This window comes from Bacillus rossius, chromosome 1, assembly GCF_032445375.1.
Source record: "Bacillus rossius redtenbacheri isolate Brsri chromosome 1, Brsri_v3, whole genome shotgun sequence".
Classification (NCBI taxonomy): domain Eukaryota; kingdom Metazoa; phylum Arthropoda; class Insecta; order Phasmatodea; family Bacillidae; genus Bacillus; species Bacillus rossius.
The window spans coordinates 324,485,865-324,508,113 of NC_086330.1; the positions used below are offsets into that span (position 1 = coordinate 324,485,865).

Consider the following 22,249-nt stretch of genomic DNA (forward strand, 5'->3'; position numbering starts at 1 on the left):
TAAAAATCAATTATAGCTATAAAGTTAGTTGCAAAAATCAATAACTCTTTACCACACGAATAAATAAATTGTAGATACTTTAAATTAAATAAAAGAAATATTGTAGCGTCAATCGTAAGCCGATACGAAAATTGAGGAGACGACAAACAAAAGCAGCGTTACAAGAATTCCGTAGCATCACTGCTGCCTCATACCTCACTCCTGCCATCTCCCCTTCCGACCGTTACAACTAGAATATAGTATGCTACGCTACGTAACTATCCTCCCCCTTTCGCTGTCTTCCCATTAGATCGCTAGCGCATGCGTTGGAGTGGCGTCACCGCTGACGCACTCTCCTGCTCTACCGGTTCCCCCACCTACCAAACTGTTCCCCACATGCGAACGGAATTTTCGTAACGCTCGAAAATTGTAGCACCCTCAGCAAAGAAGTTTCAAATTATAAAACCCGCGTTTGACCCTGGATCATTATGTAGGAATGTGACTGATATGATACATCTAAACCAACTCACGGCACCACCGCACATTATGTTGGTCACTTCCCGGAAGGCGAGAGGTAAAAAAAGTTACTGCTGCTTACGTTCCTGAAAACTGCTAAAATAATGGACGTTTTTCCAGATCTCGATGCTAGCGTCGAATGCGTCACTGCTCTTTTCGTTACTACAAGACACAAGAGGGAAAAAAAGGAAAGAGAGAAAAGTCGTTCCTCGTGAATTCTTGGTGGATTTATTTTTTCTGCGCCATTCCTTCCAGCCAGTTTTTTTTTTGTGGTTTTGTAAACAGCTTGTTACGCCTGTGAAAACAAGGCCTTTACTTCCCTTGTGACCCCGAGCTTCCGACTACCCGCAAAACTGCTGGGAGCGAACAAGCAGCCGTACTCTGTCACTCCACTTGGACGGCAGCTGTCTTCCCCAGGACGGAACTTTCCCTCTGTCTACCCACTTTACAGGCGACCATGTTGTGTGCCGGAGCTCACCCTCCGTCATTTAAATTCGACTGCCACCATATTTGATTGTTTCCTATATTCTCTCTGTTTTCTTGAAGACAACTTACAAAGCGGAATCGGAACCTCGTTTCTCCACATCTGAATCCACTCACTAGAAGCTTATTCTCAATGCTGACAGACAGCACTGGCGTTCATTATTTTGGCTGCAGCTGTGTTTGTCCCATCTTATGCAACATTACCCCTACCAGTGCGTGGTCCTAAATGACGATCATTTTTTTTGTTAGTTCCAACATAAAAGTGTAAATAGTCTTTCACTAAAAAAATCAGATCAATGAAGAAATGAATAACTTTTCCAGATTTTTTTACAGGTTTAGGATGAACGTTATTGGAAACCTTATTAATCGATGTGTTGCTTAGCTGAAAGAACATAGAACAATATATTTAATTGAAAAGGTATTTTATAATTTAGTCTTAAACTTAAACTTAATTAACTTTAAGGGAAATGTATTAAATACATTTTAGTTTTATTTCCTTGTAAATAATTAACAAATGGATATAATCGGCGATTTTGGGAAACTCTCTGTAGACGAGACACTCAATTTACTATTATAATACATGCAAAACATAATAAGACCAATTTAGCTGTCGACTAATTTCAAATTACTCTCGTAACGAGTGCCTGCTTGCGTGACTACGTATACGAGGGGATATTGATGAAGAAATTACATTATACGTAATAGCGGGCAGGGCTTTCTCACGAAGGTTTGTTTTTTTTCCAGAACTACGTTCTTTTCCGTGAATGCACTGAGCGCGCTTCCTCGCCATCCTCGTCCCACTAACTGGTCGTGCTCGGCGGAGCGAGGTGGCGCGCTTGAACGACGTCATTAGGGAGGCGGGCGCGTTCAGTTTTCCCGCCGCGCGCGCTCGGGACCCCCCATTAGCGGAGAGAGGGCGCGTTCAGAAACCGAGGGGGAGACGGCCGGGCGAGCAACTGGATTGTGTCGTCGAGAGCGCGGCAGGGAAGTGCCCGTAGAAGCCCTTCAGTAAATAACGTCTGGAATGAAGGAGCACTTATACCTGCCCCCTGCTGGGGCCGCGTGTGTTATTTGCTCCGTCCTGGTTTCTTTTACTTCTTTCCTGTGTTTCTGACGTCTAGTTGAATTATTGCTTTCTATTCATCCTTTTTTTTTGTTGGAAGATCGAAATATAAAATTATTATTGTAATATATATTTGTACCTCGGTAGAGCAGTTTGAGAGATTTTAAATAGCACCTCACTTATTTTATCAACTATTTTCTACCAAAAATATATGCAATTTTGACATATTGTAGAGCTTATTGTTGTGTGCCACTAGAAAAAAAGTCAAACGGTGGTCCAGTTTATTTGTTTGCCCAAAAAAAGGACATAGTGTATTATGTCTTCGAAGTACACATATATGCTATAGGTGGCTATGTAAGTATGCATTTATTTAAAGTGAGGGTCTTCATGGCGGGTGGTAATTTGTCAAGGTGATTACTTATTTCACATAATTTAATTTTCACAAAAAAAATACATTTTCCCCTGAATTCGCTAATCATTACCAAAAAATAAACAGCCCATGAAAGTCCAGAGACACATCAAAAGATATACCACGCTATTTCCCTGCTATACTATTTTTAATACTGCTGCTCTAATTCAGCGTCTGGAATAATGTATGTTCCAGCTGATATTGTGTAACGTCCATCAATTAACACACCACAGACCTAAAATTTTAAACTGAATTATGACAGATTAATTTGACAAAAAAATACCTTGATTTAATGAGATTTACCTAGTGACTTGAAATTCTATAGTTGCCGTTTTATGGTAGATGAAAAAAAAGGGAAAATAAAATATTTACTCCCTTATACATTACTTTTGCGGAAACATACCACACAATCAGAAAACTAATTGCATTCCAATGTGCATGACTTAAGAAGTATGAAAAAAGAAATGTATTCTAGAATAATTTCTTTTTTGTTGGATGATTTAAAAAAAATATTAACAAAAACGTACTTTATATAAAATTAATAAAGATATTTACTATACATGTATATATAATGTTTATAGTATGGTTTGAGATTGAAAATTTGACAACCCTACAAACTTCCTATATGTCTGTATGTATGATGTTACACTTCCAACGTGTGGGTTGACCAAGCACCCATATTTGGTGTAATGAAGTTTTGCTAATTTCTTGTCGATGTGCTGTAACATTTTTGTTCAGTTATACTCACTTCATGATGGATTTTTTTACAATTCTGCTAAGTGAGTCCCATCCAGGTTATAAAAAAATCTGGCACAAGCTAATGTAGTACCTGATATTTTGCTAATTCTTTTAAAGCCAGAATGACTTGAATTTTTAAACATACGTCCCATCCATAAATTAATACTTCCATGGTTGAATAGCGCCATCCCGTGCCTTGCGTATTGCAGTTAGTAATGGTCAGGAGTTGGCATGCTGTGACGTCATTGAAGTCACTTTTTAAACTCACCATGTTGTTCCGCACAAAACATTGTGGAAATGGTGCTTGATGACGTCTGATGATGGTAAGTAGGCATGAACTAGAATCTCCATCGTTGAAAACAAACAATTTTTGAAAGAAAAAAAAAACGTTATTTAAAACTGTTTCCTCAATGCGAACACTACACTCCAGTCAATGTTTCAACCAACATGGCGCAACGATAGACTTAGGGAAAAATAAAAGGCCTCACACACATAGGCCTACATTGCAATCATGCAGACGTGGCCACCGCTTGCTTCGCATAAACAAATACGTGGAATTTTCAGTGTCCAGCGAGATCATAGTTAAATGTTTTTTTAATAAAAAAAATTAAGATGGAACATATTTGCTGCTGCATAAAAAAAACTATAGTTTAATTGGTGCACCGACCTCTGCACGTGTAGATGTGTGTGTGTGGGGGCATGTATATGTGTGAATAAGTGGCTATTTTAAAAGAGTTATTTAGAAAAAAAGAATGAATTACAGTTAGTTTATTATTTCATAATATAAAACAAAAAAAACTGCTATATTGGATCACAAAAATTATTTTCATTTCAACCAATTTAATTTTTATTAATTTTTGAAAGTTTATATTCGCTAAGTGCACACTAAAAAAGACTTTTGATTCTAATACCTATCTACTGATTATATTTATACAGTTAAAGTCATTCACACACCTATATTTATTCAACATTAAATGTTGAAAAAATTTCAAAGGAAAGCTTATTTAGTGGCTTACTCACTGTTAAACACAAGCATGATGTTAAATAAACGTGGTTTTCGTTAACTAACTAAATTTTTTGGCCCATAAATAATCACATTAGAAATTTTTTTAAAATATTTTTCATCCTTTTTGCTTTCTCGGTATTGGTTGAAAACCGAAAATTTCATATAGTTTACTGTGAATGCTTTCCTGCGGGTATTTAATAACACGAATATTTTGGTCAATAATCACGACGTATCAGGTAAGTAAAGCTTACGAATGTCTATTTTTCGACTGTTTAATAGGTTTCCATACATTCCACACATATTTGCAAAAAATTAGTTTCTTTTTGGTTCTAAACGAAGAAAATAAATTCGTTCTACAGTTATCAATCACCTTATTTTAAGAAGAACGTCGTTATTTCGCCCTAAAATAATTATGAGACGAAAAATTCATGGAGATTGTAATTTATTCGGCATATTGCAAAATCAGAAACATTGCGGAACCTGTGCTTGACCACGCCTTCTGATGGTGAGTGATTCCGTCGCTAAACACAGTCACGTAAGTAAACTACTTTTCTTTAAAACAGTTTCCACATTGTAAACACTACACTGTACCCAGTTTATAGGGATGTCCCGCAAAACATGTCGCAAACCAACAGCTGGAAAAAAAATGGCAGCACGTGGTACCCGTGCAGTAAAACTTACATTCAGTGTACCTTGAATTCCTGGAAGAGTACTGGACCCAAATTATCCAGGTATCTGTGTAGATTTTCGGTTACTGCAGTTCACTTGCTATAAACATGAATGAAAAAGAATACCGTCTGTATATTAAAAAATTATAATAAATAATGGATGATTCTATTAGCAGACCAAAATTTCAACCATATAAGGAAAGGGCTCCGATAAAAACGAAAAAGACTTGAAAAAAATACTAAACCTCGGGTTTGGAACTGATTTTCGACAAAACTTTTTTTATTAAAATATTGGCCCAATCTGGATAAAATTTATCAAACAGTTAATACCATTATGTTTCCCTTTAGATTTTTGAGCTTTGGTTCGCGCCATCCGCCACAGATGGTAGCACTGTGGTTACACATTTCCGTTACATGCAACTTCCGTTCCTTTCATGAAAAGAAACTCCTCCAAATGCCGTATACCGAGAACCAAGATATTACATAATTAATATAAATATATTTTAACATTAAACACGTATGTGTTTACAATTTCTTTACATAGTTCGGAAGTCAATCTGGCGTAGGTTTTACGCGGGAAACCTACTCTATCCGAAGCCTTTTCTACACACACGTGTAGCTTGGACCTTTTTTGAACTTCGCGTGTAATTAACCGTTTTGACGTTCGCTTGTGCAGCAATGCAGGCGTCGCCATACGTGCGTCCCTGCTGTGCTTGCAAATAGTCTGTCTCAATATTGACAGGGACAGTACAACCATAACCTATCTCGTAGTGACAGGTATCAAGTGAAGAATCAAAGTTAGTTGCTGACATTTTCAAATAATTAGTTTTTTCCTCTTTTAACAGTTCACGTATTAATATTTGTTAAGTCACTTGATAGATTTATGGCGCGTTTTTGATTCGTTACACAAAGGTAAGTATTCGGGAGTGATGAAAAGACTTTACGCATATCAGGCTTCCCATTTCTACGAAGATCCAGTTATGATAAAAAAAAACATGTTTCGTACATTTGAATAAAATCTTCGTTTAAACGTTCGTTCATTTACTGTGTTTTCTAACTGTGTGCATCATGGAGATAAGAAGAAAGGGTGTTGGTATGTGCAATATTAGTAATGTAAACCCCATTTTCTATCAGCATATAGCAGAAAAATTTTAGATTATTATGAATTCAAACGCTAATTACTTGCAGTTGTTTTTGAATCTTGCTTGTTTAGCAACATTTACTACATGATTGCATTTTTAAGATTCTTCCTAGCGAGTTATATGTTTTCCAAATTTTAAATACAGCTACGATTTGTTTTGCCATCCAGTTGCTAACCATTTGACTTCAACTTCAGAAAAGACACCCACAGCCATGTTGTGCATGGCCACTCCATGTTAAAAACGTGTCTGCTAAAGATACCATATTGGCAAAAGAAAAACTTTTTCAAAATAAATTGTTCTCTTAAGGTTCAGACATATCAGTTAGAACTAAACAGTCGGAACTGCCGTGTGAGTAAGGACGGTGTACTGACCAGTCGGAACTAACGGACTAAAGAACTGATGGCTTCGCATCATATCGGACAGTGGGCTCGCAAGCACTTAGTCCGAACTGCCGTGTGTGGGAACAGCGTCTCGCCAGTCCAAACCGTCAGTCCAAAAAAATCAGTTCATCAGTCCATCAGCTGAGTGTCGTGGCATAAATCTTTGTTCATGCTCTTTGGTTGTTCTGCTATTTTTTTTTCCTTTTTCTAACTAAAAGTGCAACGTCCCAAGTTTCTTCAGCATTCTACGATGGAATGATACATCAAACAGCAACAGCTAGCTGGAGGCTTCAGTATAGTCCGAACTGTCAGTTCGGACATGGCAGTTCGGACTGGGAATTGGACATAATGGTAAGCTAGCGGACAGGACACACTTACCAGAAGTCTGAGGACGCGCTTACCAGCAGTCTGAACTGGGACAGGACGCGCTTACCAGCAGTCTGAGGAACCGCTTACCAACAGTCTGGACTGGTACAGGACGAGCTTACCAGCAGTCTGAAGAAGCGCTTACCAACAGTCTGGACTGGTACAGGACGAGCTTACCAGCAGTCTGAGGAAGCGCTTACCAACAGTCTGGACTGGTACAGGACGAGCTTACTAGCAGTCTGAAGAAGCGCTTACCAGCAGTCTGAGGACGCGCTTACGAGCAGTATGTGGACGCGCTTACCAGCAGTCTGAGAACGCGCTTACCAACAGTCTGGACTGGTACAGGACGAGCTTACCAGCAGTCTGAGGAAGCGCTTACCAACAGTCTGGACTGGGACAGGACGAGCTTACCAGCAGTCTGAGGAAGCGCTTACCAACAGTCTGGACTGGGACAGGACGAGCTTACCAGCAGTCTGAGGAAGCGCTTACCAACAGTCTGGACTGGGACAGGACGAGCTTACCAGCAGTCTGAGGAAGCGCTTACCAACAGTCTGGACTGGTACAGGACGAGCTTACCAGCAGTCTGAAGAAGCGCTTACCAGCAGTCTGAGGACGCGCTTACGAGCAGTATGTGGACGCGCTTACCAGCAGTCTGAGAACGCGCTTACCAGCAGTCTGGACTGGGACAGGACGAGCTTACCAGCAGTCTGAAGAAGCGCTTACCAGCAGTCTGAGGACGCGCTTACGAGCAGTATGTGGACGCGCTTACCAGCAGTCTGAGAACGCGCTTACCAACAGTCTGGACTGGTACAGGACGAGCTTACCAGCAGTCTGAGGAAGCGCTTACCAGCAGTCTGGACTGGGACAGGACGAGCTTACCAGCAGTCTGAGGAAGCGCTCACCAGCAGTCTGAGAACGCGCTCACCAGCAGTCTGAGAACGCGCTTACCAGCAGTCTGAGGACGCGCTTACCAGCAGTCTGAGGACGGCGTCGGGCACGTTGCGCGACGCGTTGCACAGCGCCTGCGCGCACGAGTGCGAGAAGATGACTGGGCTGCGCGTGGCGTTGAGCGCCGCCATGACGGTGGCGGGGGCCGCGTGCGACAGGTCCACCAACATGCCGAGCCGGTTCATCTCCATCACCACCACCTGCCGCGACGGGAAACCAACACTTACCCTCGCCGGCCGGCTTCACACAGCACACCGTTCAAACCACCCTTTATCAAAGAAAATAAAATACTCTCTGCGAAGGCTCGGTCCCACACGCCAAGTTGCGTATTTGAATTTTGGTACGTCTCTGTAGCACTTTTGCAATTTTTATTTTTACCCGCAAAATTTCCTCTCCAAAATTTCACTGAAAGTTTTTTTTTTTAACTGTATGATCATATATGACACTTTTGGTAAATACTTATACTTTGAGAAAACTTGAGACAAAACAGAAAAATGCGCGTGCACCGCGAGTCAAAAGTGGCGAACACAAATGCGCCATCAGCTCACGAAGGGACAGCGTTGGGTTTGCTTTCTGCTCGCGAACTTCCAGGCTCTGTCGTCTGTCAATGAGGGCCAACTTAGCTCTTTTTGAGGGTCAGATGTAGTTTCTGAATAATCCGAGGGCCAGACAATATGATATAATATTAAATTCTTTAAAGAAAATTTTAATGCCATGTTATTATGAACAATGACCAATAAATTCAAATGTGACATGCGATGATGAAAGGAAAAAAAAAATTACACTTAAATAACGTACATACAAAAAATAAAAATTAAAGCTATGAAAAACATTTAGACTAGAAAATTTATAATATTTACAATATTTCTGTAAGAATATAATGGTTTAATAACAGTAATTGCTGACAACATATTGTAGCACGTACAAACAAAAATTTCAAAGAATAACGTTTCTGTGTTGAAATATTCAGGCGGGCCATGGCGCGCGCCGAAGTTACCTGTGGTTTTATGTATATATATATACACTTATATACACACTCATATATACATGTATATACACACAAGTGGTCTATTTTATCTTCACGTGACTATTGATTTTTTTACACATTTTTTAAATGCATTAACGTAATTTTTAAAACTAAATCTACTGAAACAGACTAATATTTATAATTTTTTTCGTATGGGATTTTAAATATTAGGACCATTTAAAAAAAAAATGCACAAGATATCTAGAGGGGAAAAGGTGCTGAGATGAATATATCTGCGGACCAATAAGGCTAACGAAAGTCACTCTGATAAGTTTACAGAACAAATCTATAAATAAATTAAAGACGACACAAATGTAATTATCAACATGGCATGTATGACCAATCCTTCATAGCGTTTTTTTTGTAAAAATTAAAAACGACTGAATAAAAAGTAAAATGAAATATCGTAAACACTATAACAGTGATTATTTGAAACAAAACGTTTTCTGATATATAGTTGTCATATTTTGACATATATAATATACTTCTTTATTGTTATAGTAACACAACATATAGCCTACTAAATTGCTTATAGTTTGACACTGAAAAAGCTGGTTAAATATTTTAATGACAATTTCAATTTTTTTTGCCCATATATGTCTGAATTTTTTGTTTGCTACAGTTTAACATAGAAATGGTAATTAATTGGAATTTTTTTTTCATAAAGAAGTGTTTTCTGTGGCCAAGATAGAGTTTTGTATAGGAAATTACGAAATATATATAATTACTTAATCACAACTAAAAGTTTTATTTACGTTACTTCAAAAGTATTTATCAATTTTATATTCATAACATAAGAATGGAAAATTCAACGGAAAATATCTAGCATTAAGATTGTAAAAAATTATTAAAAGAAGTTAAAAAAAAATTCTGCTGTAGATGACTTAAAGTTAGGTGTGGTATCTACGTTATGGAATTTACATTTACTCCAATATATCATTCATTCTTATCATTACGAATGTCATAGGTTCAATCCCAACACCTGGAAAAAACAATATTTTGATATGCGAGGATTTTTCTATTTGATTAAAATAATTTTTTACATAAATTAAGCTGGAATGCAATACTTAAGTGAAAAAATATAACAATTTAAGAATGCCACATTTTTTTCCTTACAAAATATTACTAAAACTTGAAGCAAGACGAGACAGAATAATATATATTTATGGCAAAGTTATCTTCAAGTTAAAAACAAAAATTACGTGCAGTGAAATTATTAAAATTATTTGACGATATAGCAGTGCATGCATTTTGTCTGAACTACACGTTAAAAGAGTTTTAAATATTGGAATGACTGCACATTGACTGATGTCGGTACTTACTTTACCGAAGTCGGTGAGCCCTTGGCCACCTGTACTGGAGTCGAGCAAAGACTCTGATGACGAGTCTGCCCTAACAGAAATGACAAGTTTTAGAACATTCTGTACATCATGTGAAATTACTCACAAGGACACTAAAGCACTAGAGAATCATTACAACGGTATGGACTGATGAAATAATAAACACTATAGTGACAGAACTTAATGGATAATAACAAATAAATATAATTTTTACAGTAACTTAACACATCACATTATTCAAACAGTAAGAATATTTTTTTGTATTATATTTGTAATGAAACAACGTCAATATAAAATAAAATCACATGAAATACTACTAGATACAATTTTTGTTAGTAAATACTCTGCTTATAGGCGTCATCAGCAAAATTAATGTTATAACAAAGTACCTGCTGCCAAATAATTTATTATCACTGTAACAAAGAAAATCTTTAATGTTTTCGATTCAGAGTTAATGTCGTGCTGTCTTCAGCATCAAATTGTATTTTTATTCTAAAAAAGTCTTTTATTATTTTAGTAACTAAGTTGACAAGCTTATCAGCTGAGAGGGCCATATCATTTATAACACTGCCGTAGAATGCAACCAAGACTAGCCATCATTTGCCACATATTGTATTTATTTGTCGTTGTATGAAACGTATGACATAAAAAATCTATTGTAGAAAAAATTAATATTTTTTTCACAGGTGTCTCGCCTTTGGATGGTTTTCAAAAATGATATCTGGCCCTCGAAAAGATTAAAGTTGGCCATCACTGGTTTAAAGTAGCAAACACTTTTTTTTGTTTACATCATAAATGTAATTAATGCATTAAAGTGAGGCAGGTCTGTTTAAATCCTCTAAAGAAGTTAAACTATTTCAAGCCGAAACCGAAAGGAAAATATAAAATTTTTTTACTGCTTCTAAAATATTTTTTAATGCTATACCGCGCTTAAATGGCAAAAATACTGATTTTATAAAAGTTTGAACCCTCTCTCAAATATCTGTTGTATATTACCTAGCATGTGAAAAATGAGTCACGTCTGAATGAACAAATCATTCGTATAGACGATACATTGTTTCAAAAGAATAGTATTTTTTTTATCGGTGTGTTTATATCTTTCACTGTGCGTGCGGTAATCACTGCAAAATTAAAACCACTTCATGCCCAGCAAACCAAGCACTTTTTTTTTTACTTTGCATTGTGAGCTTGGGTTTATACGAGCTTTATTCACGTCATTGTAATATATGTTGAAGTGGAGGTATTTTTAATTGAAAAAAAAAAACTACAGGGGTGTTAATTTTGTAACGTATTATGTTAGTGAAATTATTTTGACCATTATTATTGGTTTACTACCGAAGGCTTACTTTTATATAGTTTTCCTCCTTATAATAATATAACAAATTTTCATGTTTTTATTTGTATATACTTTCAATCTTCGTGAACAAATATGTTTACGAGCTTTACAATTTATCTTTATTTAACACAAATTTCAAGGGGTTCCTAAAGGAGATAATTAAATGCTTTTATATTGCAGTTTTTAATCTTTTCTGTTTCTATTCCCGTTAGAAATTCCACTTACCGTTTATTGTTTTTACTCAAAATTGAAAGTAGTTATAAAAATGTTACTTTTTTATAATTAGTGGAAAAAATATTTGTAGCTTAAAACCAATTTTGGGGGCACTTTCCCTTCATATTTTCTTATCGCAAAATTAATATTTGTTAATATTTATAATCAAAAAGTAATTTTTGTGTCCACAACTCTGTATTTCTCTCTCAGTAAACATACACGTTTTCAGAAAAAAATTGTTTCGTGGTAATAGTAAGTTAACGTAGACCGCACATGACAGAAAAAAACATTTTCAGAAAATAATTTAACTTGATACGCCAGGTTTTGTTCAAAGTTCCGTAGCAATCAAAACGTAACACATTTACATACACCAACAAACACAATAGAAAATTCTGAAATGATAAAAAAAAAGTCGACATTGCAAACGTCCGCGTGAAATATTTTTCCTGTAATTTAAAACCATACGACATGGCTCATGACAAAGTAGGTCAAAGTGCAATTACGTCACACAGGATATTTCAGGAACTTTTTATAACGGGAGCAACGGATACTACACATTGTTTTCCGCGCGCTCGGATGTCAGTTCCCTAACATGTGCAATTTATGGAGGCTTAGCTGCTTGTTTGAGTGGTAATTCGGAACAACCACTGGGCGCGCATTTACATGGCGCTCGCAGCCGGAAATATGCGAAGCACGCGGCCAGAACACGCAGCCAAATTTATGCACGACCCTCCATTCGCTGTGTCAGGAGCAAATTAAACAAGACATATATATATACATCAGCGGTGAGTTTTGAATAACGTAAACAAAAATAATTTCAACACGTATTGTATATGGATGCGTGAGGTCACAAAATAAGCTTTAGGCCAATATTTTAAAATTTTTCTCATTACTCCATTACAGATAAATTCTATAAACAAAATTTAAAGGAGATAAACTATGTGCTTTGCTGAAAATTTGGCAGTTTTGCATTTGTGTGATTTTTTGTTTAGTGATATTATATCATAAAATAATTTATTTTTCAAATAGTAAACATTTAGTATCATGTAGTTTTATCTACTTACAATACTATGAACGAATCTTCATTATTCAAAATTTGTATGATTCTGCTAGATTTTTTTAAAATAAATATAATGTTAATACTATAAATATTTTCAGGACTCAGAAATTAAGATTTGCTCTCTAAATAAAAACCCGTTGGTTTAGTAAAACAGCGTAATAGTTAAGGTCGTTGAAAAAATCAAGTTAGCCACCTCATATACACTCGTGTTAAATTTTGACGATTTTAAATGTTTAAAGGCTTTGAAGGAAAAAACGAATGCTGATACTGAATGTATTGAACATAACGGCCATTATAACGTCCCTAGTCGTTAAGAGTCAAAATAAATTTTAGTTCTGTGAACAGGAACAAAGGGCGAAAATGAATAAATTGAGTAGTAGGGTTGTGGGTACTTCAAAAAAGACATGGGTTTCAGATAGTTAAAAATATAACTTTACGAGGCTGAGGCAGTTATAATATTTTATAACTGGCGGGAATTCCACACAGCGACACTTTCGTCAAGTGGTTGTGGTCATAATAATTCCAAATAATACCTTTTTAAACATGCTTTTTTAATAACTGAAAATGATTTGCTAATAATTAATAAATCAGTGAAGTGTAAAACTATATTTCCGGACCCAAGGTAATAATAATACACAATTTTTTAAACTAAAACTTACTTTTATATCGAATACCCCATATTTAAATTCGATTAGGCGTTTCAAAAATAAAGTTTTCTTTTATGGAACCAAATCAAAACACATACTTAAAAATTGGTTACAACAATCTTTAAATGATTAATTCAATGGTTATGTCAATTTAATAAAAAAAATTGCACATACGCCATTGCAGTATAGCACTGTTTGTAATGAAAAAAATCGATGCTTGAACATAATAAAACATATCTAAAAATCCACAGTGAAAAATATTTAATCAGCTATTGTCGAACAAATGGACCCAAATATGCAAAGAAACAGGTATTATGGACAGCACAACGACGACAACACTGAGGAACACATTCAAAACTAAATATCAGAGATCGCAAGAATTGCGTGGAAGGAATTTAGTCACGAAAAAATAACAGCACAGATGAACATCGTGGGCTAACAACGACTACACAGTTTAAACAAAGAACAGTTAATACAGACAGACAACAAAACTGGTTAAGGTACCAAACATTTGAACACGACAATATAAAAAAACAGGTATTATGGACAAAAGATCGACGACGGCACCGACGAACACAGGATTCCCCATGACAAAACGATGCTAAATGAATCAACGAAGACCGTTTTCCTTTCCACATGGGCTGTGAACTAACAAGCTCACAAAACTACGTCTTTAAGGCTAGGTCTTACCTGCCAACTTACTTATCTTAATCTCCTGTCTTTGTTATTGTTTGAGAGATTTCCTGCACATTTATTATGAAAGCTGTCATAAATTTTATGTTACGTCTCAAATTTTCTAAACGGATACTTACAAAATATTATTTAAACGTGGTTAAAAGTCACCTAAGTCTGTTTCGTAACGTTCTGTCGTTTGAAAAACATGTTTAGTAATAACTGACACGATATAATATGCAAGAAATCTATAAAAATACATTTGCAGTAAAATCCATAAATCAAAAGTAATGACAGGAAATTTAAACAAACAAATCAGCTTCTGGACACCGAGCATTAAGAAAACGCGTACAGGAAAAAAATTCTCTAATCTCCATTGGCTTTTTTTATCCACCATTTGATGGATGATACAAAATCCTAAAGTCTGCAGTTTACTGCTCTTGTTTTAGAGTTGTTTATTTTTTACTGCCGCGAAGGCAGTTTCGTTTGTAACAGCCTGTCACTCCTGCGCTGGCTGGAAAAAGGCCCTGGGAGAATTGTGCATAGCAAGCTGAAAGTGCTTCCGGTGTAACCCTTTGAGCTTAATGTACTACTCTCGGTGAAAAAAAAATCTACAAATTAGCCAAAGAATTAATTATTGACAAGCCGCTAAGATAAACGCAGCTGGATTGTTGAACATTTGCTACGTGGCTTGATGATATTTCGTATCATTGTATGCAAAAGTAGCTCTCTGTAAAATACTTGTATACATTTTACGTTCATTAAGAATAGTTGCGAATATTTGATAATAACCGAAATTACGTGCAAGCACGTCTTAAATTAAGAGGAAATTTTAACCATTTCTCTAGACGAAAATTATAATCGCCAAGCACAATGTTGGAGATGTCAGCAATTTTACTTTCAAATTATTATTTTTTGACTACAGCAAGAAATCTTGATACACACTCAGTCGTTTCCCACGAAAGTATTTGATGTTTTCTGGGAACAGTAAGTTACCAATTTGTTTCGAGCCGTCTATTGAATATATAATGGCGTAATACATATCAAATAATTTTAAGAAACTGTAATTCTGGAAAAAAATTAATTAACCGAAGTGACTTCAAAGTTATTGCCGCTTCTAAAGGAGATGATCTGAGGTGAGTAAATAATATTAATTCGCGGTGAAATGGAAGACTTGCACCGGTTTTCAATCAAATTTTGTAACTCGGCAGATACACTGTGAGCATTACTTGAATCACATGTAAAATTATGGATGCATCCTAACGATCCTGTCTACCTGGAGACCCAGCTAGTTTTTATTTTCTATAAACGAAACCCTTAAGGTGTACTGAAAATTGATGCAAGCATCTTTAAAAAGAAATCGCACAAACACAATTTTTGTGGGCCACAAACCCACGCTAAGATCTGCCACATGAGTCCCAAACCTGGATTCCGTCAAGTACAAGTACAGTGACGTCACGTCGCAGTCCGTCACCCGTCCTCGGGCACACCTCTCGATGTTCGCCTCGCCGCATATCGCTCTCACGTCGTCTCGCACTTTGTTCGTGGCTCGCTCATCTCGCAACAACCTCCCACCAATCACGCGATCACACTTCCTTGGCGCCCGACTGCTTTTTGGTCCACCCCGTACACTTCCGGATAGGACGGGTCTTCCGCACGTCCACAAGACGCTCTGCAAGAACACCCACGAGTTCCTCAGACGATGTCAACGCAGCGACAATTCCGTCATCCGACAGTCGTTCAGCAGAACGCTGCCAAATTCTTTTAACGTGCTGTATTTACTGGCATGTAGGTACTCCCGTGAAGGGCAGAACCCCACCATCACGAGCTAGCTCTCTAGAGCCACAGGGAAATTGATACGCCACTTCATCGAGACTTGGAACTGTTTGAGGAGGAGCTACAAAGAGAGGCTGGGCAACCTTCCATCCAAGAACCATCTCGCCCTACCCCGCCGGACAATTTCCGTTCCTCATCATACAAGGCGCTTAGCTAAGTCTACAACATCTGTGGGAGCGCTCAGACAATCCAAACAGGCTGTGATCTGAGCCACCTCCTGACACCTGCTCGCGGCTGACCACCCGCGCGATGAGGACGACATCGCCACCGCCGGTGGGCCATGTGGATGACGTCGGTGACCTCCGCGTCAACCGGAGAGCACTTGGGGACCATCACCAACCACACAGCCACCAGAATCAGCTCCAAGACCGTCATCAACCCTCCAATGCTGTGCATCCATCGCTCGACTCCCGGCAGCCAACGTCGCTGACACCACGACCAACAGCTCACCTAAAGGACGGACTTCCGTCGGAGGAAGAGCCAAAATTGTATACAATCCAGTTTGCCAACGTTATCACTTGTAAATTTGCAAATGCAGAGCTTTGTACGATTTGCCATTTTAAAAATCTCTTTCTTGGAAGTTTTATAAGTGTAATCGTGGGCAACAGATTTTGCAAGGATTTTCCTTGTAGAAGTACAACAATATTTTCAGTGCATATTTGTAAAAAAATATTGTTACCAATATGGCTTTCGTGTCCATGTAATTTTCTTTGTTTGTTTTTTTATTTTGTATGAGTTTTATTAAATAAAATTTTTAAAAAAAATTAATGCGAAAAAAAAAACACTTCTCAAGTCTCTGTTGCGAAAAAGCGCTTTCAAGGCCCTTCAACTCATTTTTGTTTTCTTTATACCTGAAAGAAAAAAAAAATATTTGCGCCCAAATCACAAAAACCAAGTGGAAGTTGATGGATTTGATTTCAAGTGTATAGTACTACAGTTATTTATTTGTACTTAAAATATCAACAACTAAGCATTCTGAGTTATAATTTGCGACGATTTTTTTAAATCAGAAATAAGAATATTGATTTAATAACGCAAAACCTGGCCTTGTAGAAATTATCCTGATTAGTTGTTTAACATTTAGTTGAATACGCTTATAAGAAACATCGAAATACTTCAGGATCCTGCCACCATTCACTTCACCACTGCTTCATCTCATATTTTAATCTTTGGTCCATAACCAATGACATCCGCGGATAACCTCACTAACAACGAAATGTCAGAGTTCCTCCTAGCCAGGAGTGTGCATTTGCACAAGCGGAAAAAAATTATAGGTGGGACGCTCGCTGGTACTTCTAGTTTGGTGTAGCCTCTAAGAGCGTCATACATTAGGCAACTATGATTTTTTGACAATTGCTACTGACGTTATGACGTTATAACGTATAGTACACGTGTAACGCAAGTTCCTTTTTTATTCACCCGAAAGTTAATAATAACAACAATTAATTTTGAAAATTCTCGTTTGAGCAATATATTTTTTTAAAAAATCTCAAAAGCGCCGTCAATGACATAAAATCCCGAAAACAGAATCAGCACTCCACAGCTCATGCACATTTTTTTTCTGTGCCCAGGCAGGTTATACCATTGAACTGTAATTTGTTCACTCCGCCATCTGTTGGCCAGCCGTGGCACCAACACCGGTGCGGGATGTTCGGACGCAGCTGCGTGTTTTCGCACGTCCTTCCACCCCCTCCAGCCACGGGCCGAGTCCTCCACACAGAGCCGTGATCAAACGCCGCTGCCCCTCTGTGCCTTCGCTCCGCGCGGGCGCAGCGGCCCGAAGAGCGTGAACACAATCACCGCCACCGGCGTCTGGTGCCTCGTCCTGATTCACCCGCTCGCCACCGTGTCGGCTCCCGGGCGTCAACTCGACATCCACGTGCTCCGGTTCAACTCCAAACAGTCGCATGATTTTGCGACCTCTTATTGTTATGACACGTCTTCAAAAAAAAATCCCGTGCTTTTACAAAACCAGTTACTACAAAAAAGAAGATTTTTTATTTTCTATAACACATGGCTCTGGTTAGTTTTACGTTTTGCAATATGTTTTTTAGATTATTTTTACGAATTTTTAATTGATGTTTCAGTCAATCATTTTTTTCTTTCTTCAAACTATTGAAAAGGTAATCGAATATTCAACAATGACTTTATTTTGTTGTATAATGCTTAATAATTTGCGTAGTGAATTCCCAGCTTAATATTTGAGAAAACATGGCACCATAAAGTCTAGACTAAAGATCGCTGAACCTGATCTGACCACTACAAATCAGCAATAAATAAAACCAAATATGCTGGAGACGATTACATGATAGCTACAAGATTTGTGTGCGAAAACCTGTTGTTGTCAGCGTACAGGTTGGTGGAAGAAATGTGTCCTATATTGTTTAACGTGCACGACACTCTTATTTTGACGATGAAATTTCTTTATTTTTTTAAACCTTAAACCTTTTTAATCTTTTCTTTAATTTATTTTAAAATATATATTCAAAAACATAAAATATCCCAAATTTAGTGATAAACAATTGTATCCAGATAATAAAACCAGTTATTTAACTGCAATGTTTAAATATGAATGGAATATGATATAATTTTACATTATGCGCCAGATGATTTGTCGCACGCTCAGTTTTGTTGAAAATAAATATCTCTCCGGTAGGCCTATACTTCAAGTAGACCTATACTTCACTCGCTGATAAAAATTATAACTTTAAATTTACGAAGAAAGAAAATTATCATGGGATCTTATTAAAATAGTGACTATCTTCGTCAATTTACAGACACTGAGTTACCTTACTTTGGACATAAATCCTAAAGAATATTCTTGGTATTTTAACAAATCATCTTAAAATTTGTTAAGTCTTTATTAAAAACACTCTTAATTTGTCCAATTTTGTTTAGAACGAAACATTCATCTTTAAAGTTAAAACACAACGTAATTCATACGAAGATTTAGTTATTTTAAATACGAAGACTTCATTTATTTAAGGTAAATACTTCATTAAAAAACCGTAAATTTTCTGTAATTTCTAACAGTGCCGAACAAAAATTTATTTTTGTTTACAATTGAATTGGACGTCTCAATAACAGCGATGTGATTTGAGACGGAAACTCAGAATACAAATCAAAGAAATCGAGGGAGGGTTGGACTGTCACAGCCTTTATTGAGAAAATAGTTTGGAAGACCTTTGGGTAGAAAAGATTTAGGGTGTATAAATCAGTATGCGAACTTAAGACTTCCAAACTACAAGTCAAGAATAATACCACAGAATTTACCTCACGCTATGAAGAAGTTCGTTTCTTTTTCTCTCCGTGAGAAACACCTATTATTTTCTGTGTAAATGAAAAATTAGTATACAACTATATCATTTACGTGTGGCATAAAATTTTAAATTTATAATAACCTAAGTTTTTAACATAAATAAGTGTAACTTCCTAATCGATGCTTTGCAAACCTACAGATTATGAAAAGGATTTTAATTTAAAATTATAATATAATATCTTAAAATACTTGTTTTGGTTGTGAACATAAGCAAACCCTGCAACAATATTATTCGTGGGTTCCCACTAACATTTAACGCTCGGCCACATTCACCATGTTGAAGTTTGGTTTTCCAATTTACGAAGTTTAACAAAGCAAACCTTTGAAAAAGTTACTAACGGAAAATGAAATTTCAGTCAGTGACCACCAAGCCATAAGCTAAGAAGAGGCAGGGCATATATACGAATTTTGTGCGACAAATCTGACATTGCGGTCATACCAGAATGGCAGAATATATTTGCAGAATAAATATCTTATTTATTAAAAATTTACAGTGCAAATATTAAAATATAAAAAAAAATTCTAAGCGATTTTTTAAAGTTTTATAATTTGGTATGACACTCCAGTGCTTCAGTTATTTTCATAGAAGTGAATAATAATTTCGACAGAAAAATAAAATAAATATGGTGTCGCCCCACGCCTCTAGGTTTTTTTGTCAAACGCTTGCCTGTGTTGATAGCCTTGTTCTGCCCGGTGTTGATCTCTAGCCTGCATGGTAAATAGGTTTCCGAATGTGACGTTTTCGACCGTGTAGTGCGCAGTGAGACATCCGTGGGATGTGAGCTGAAGACGCCAAGACTCGACGCTCGTCCGAGCAGGGACGGAGAACGCGGAAGAGCCCGGGCAAAAACCGCGAGTAGAGCGCCATGGGACGAGGAGGACGGCGAGGACGTAACTCGGCGTGCTCGAAGAGCTATCTCCACCCCGGGCACGTCAATCCCCGGGGAAGGGAGGGGGGATGTGAATGGTTGAGAAGGGGAGGGGGAAGGGAGTGATCGGGCAGAGCCGCGTGTCGGTGTATGCGGAGACTCGTCCAGGGGGGGAAGGAGGAGGAAGAAGAGATGAAGAGAGAGCTTTACAGCATCCACACCCACGCCCGGAGGTGCCTCGCCCCCCACTCCCCCCTTCTTCCCGCGCAGCTGGAATGCCTGGCGCAGACAAAAGAGGCGAGCGTGTCGCGGCAGACAAAGTGACGGACAGAAAGCTCTGAAAGAACGAGTCGCCAGGAATCTCAGTGTCAACGCCCCTGCGGATGTCGACAAACCTCGGGACCATGGACATCCGTCCCGAGCACCGAATCGGCTATTCTTGTGAATTTTAAAAATCCAAAGTGGCGGTTTGAAAACGAAACACGTGTAATGTGCGTGCGCAATTAAATGGAACTGGGCTTTCTGACGGCGGCGCTGTTTACGATCGCCGCACTCTCGACGTTCTCTCTGGGATGTTATGTTCAGTCTGGAAACATCCTAAAACAAGTATTTATTGAATTAAATATAACTGCGGAAAAAAAAACACACGAAAATTTTTCATAACTAATGCTACTTGCGTTAACTTTAAAGTCTTGAAACTATCGTTAAGTTAATATCCGGCAAGACGATGAATAAATGCAAAATCTGTCGAAATAATTTCTGACAAATAATTTTATAGTGGTTATTTATGACAAGAAAATAAAATTTTCAATTCAGATTATAAAAACAAACAGAAGCCAAAAAATCCGCTACGTTGGTTTCAACAGTTTGTAGCCATAATAAATATTTTAGTTTAAAATATTTTTAAATTTTATCTTCGTTAAGACAGAGATAAAAGTTTATGATACATAAACTGTCAATTTACTGTTATATACAGCTGTAGTCATCCCCAAGAAACAAATTTAATACTAAACGTCAGAGACTTCACGGGATAAGATATTTGTAGCATTTGGTCACTAGTAACTACAGGCATTTTATAATACGTATTCGAGTTTCTGGATTTCAGTGCATTTCTTAATTAGGTTTCATAAACCCCAAATTTGACATTGAAACATTACCGCAGTATTTGCCATTTTAAATTCATATTTTAAAATTCTTATAATGACAAAGAAAAACACAATGTACTTCTAATAGTATTAAGGTTTTAATAATTAAGTTTTAGCTTTAGGCGAAGGGACCTTCAAGTCCAAAGTGGTCTCCGAACCGGAGGAATGTTGACATGGGTCTCACGTATTTGAAACATTGTAGGGATCTGGTATCGAGCCAGTGACCTTCATCGTAATGTGTGACAAATTAGGGAACATAGCGTCCGAGAAACTGACTCGTTGTTTAAGAGTGGTATTCATTAACGGGCTACAGAATGTTACTACCGGAATGAAATTTCTGATTATACATGAGCGACTGCATACGCTAAAACTAGATCATGAAATGTCCAAAAAAATCCCGATGTTTTTCGAGAGACATAAAGAAATAATATTATTTTCTGCATTGAAAGCTGCGGTAAATGTTTTTTTTTTTTAATAATTCTTAGTGGTGAGGTTTAACTTTGATTCCCGGTCAAAAAACGGCAGATGTATGTCGTGTGTACGCAATTAAATGGATTTGAGCTGTCTGACGGTGGTATTTATGATCATCCCACTCTCGACGAAGGGATTCGTCTTTACCCTAGACGTGTAGGTAATAAAAAGAGTTGATATCATCGCGTGTACTTGGAACTTTAAGGCAACCGGAAGTAAGCAGAAGAAGTTTTTTTAACAAATAGCGTGTGAGGTGTTTTAAGAATTAAAAATGGTATGAGTTAATTTAGGTTTTTTTTAAATAAAGAAGGCAGTCGATTGTAATTTTAAAAAATTATGAATATCAGTAACTCTTCTTATGCCGCAAAATAGTATGTGTTGTTGACTGAAGACAAACAAAAAAATACATCCAGTACGATTTACAGTTTCTTCTTTTCCTTAAGCTAACGACCTATCAGTGATATCCTTACACTGAAACTCTTATGCACTCTTAAACAAACACGTTTTAAAAAGAACAATTTATTTGTAATCAAATATAAGAACTAATAACAATAGCTTGTATAATTTTTTACAGCATATAAAACCTATCTTTAAAATGGCTTGCAAAAATAAAATT

At 37.1% G+C, this 22,249-nt stretch overlaps 1 protein-coding gene across 1 annotated transcript in view; it reads right to left on the bottom strand.

Moving 5' to 3' along the window:
• The window catches only part of LOC134528038 (dipeptidase 1-like), a 318,410-nt gene that overhangs the window by 136,825 nt on the left and 159,336 nt on the right, over window positions 1-22,249 (bottom strand). The window contains exons 5-6 of the mRNA XM_063361232.1: window positions 10,048-10,117; window positions 7,722-7,898 (exon numbers count right to left, since the gene is read on the bottom strand). Of these exons, the coding sequence (XP_063217302.1) occupies window positions 7,722-7,898; window positions 10,048-10,117 (247 nt within the window). The remainder of the gene's footprint in view (window positions 1-7,721; window positions 7,899-10,047; window positions 10,118-22,249) is intronic.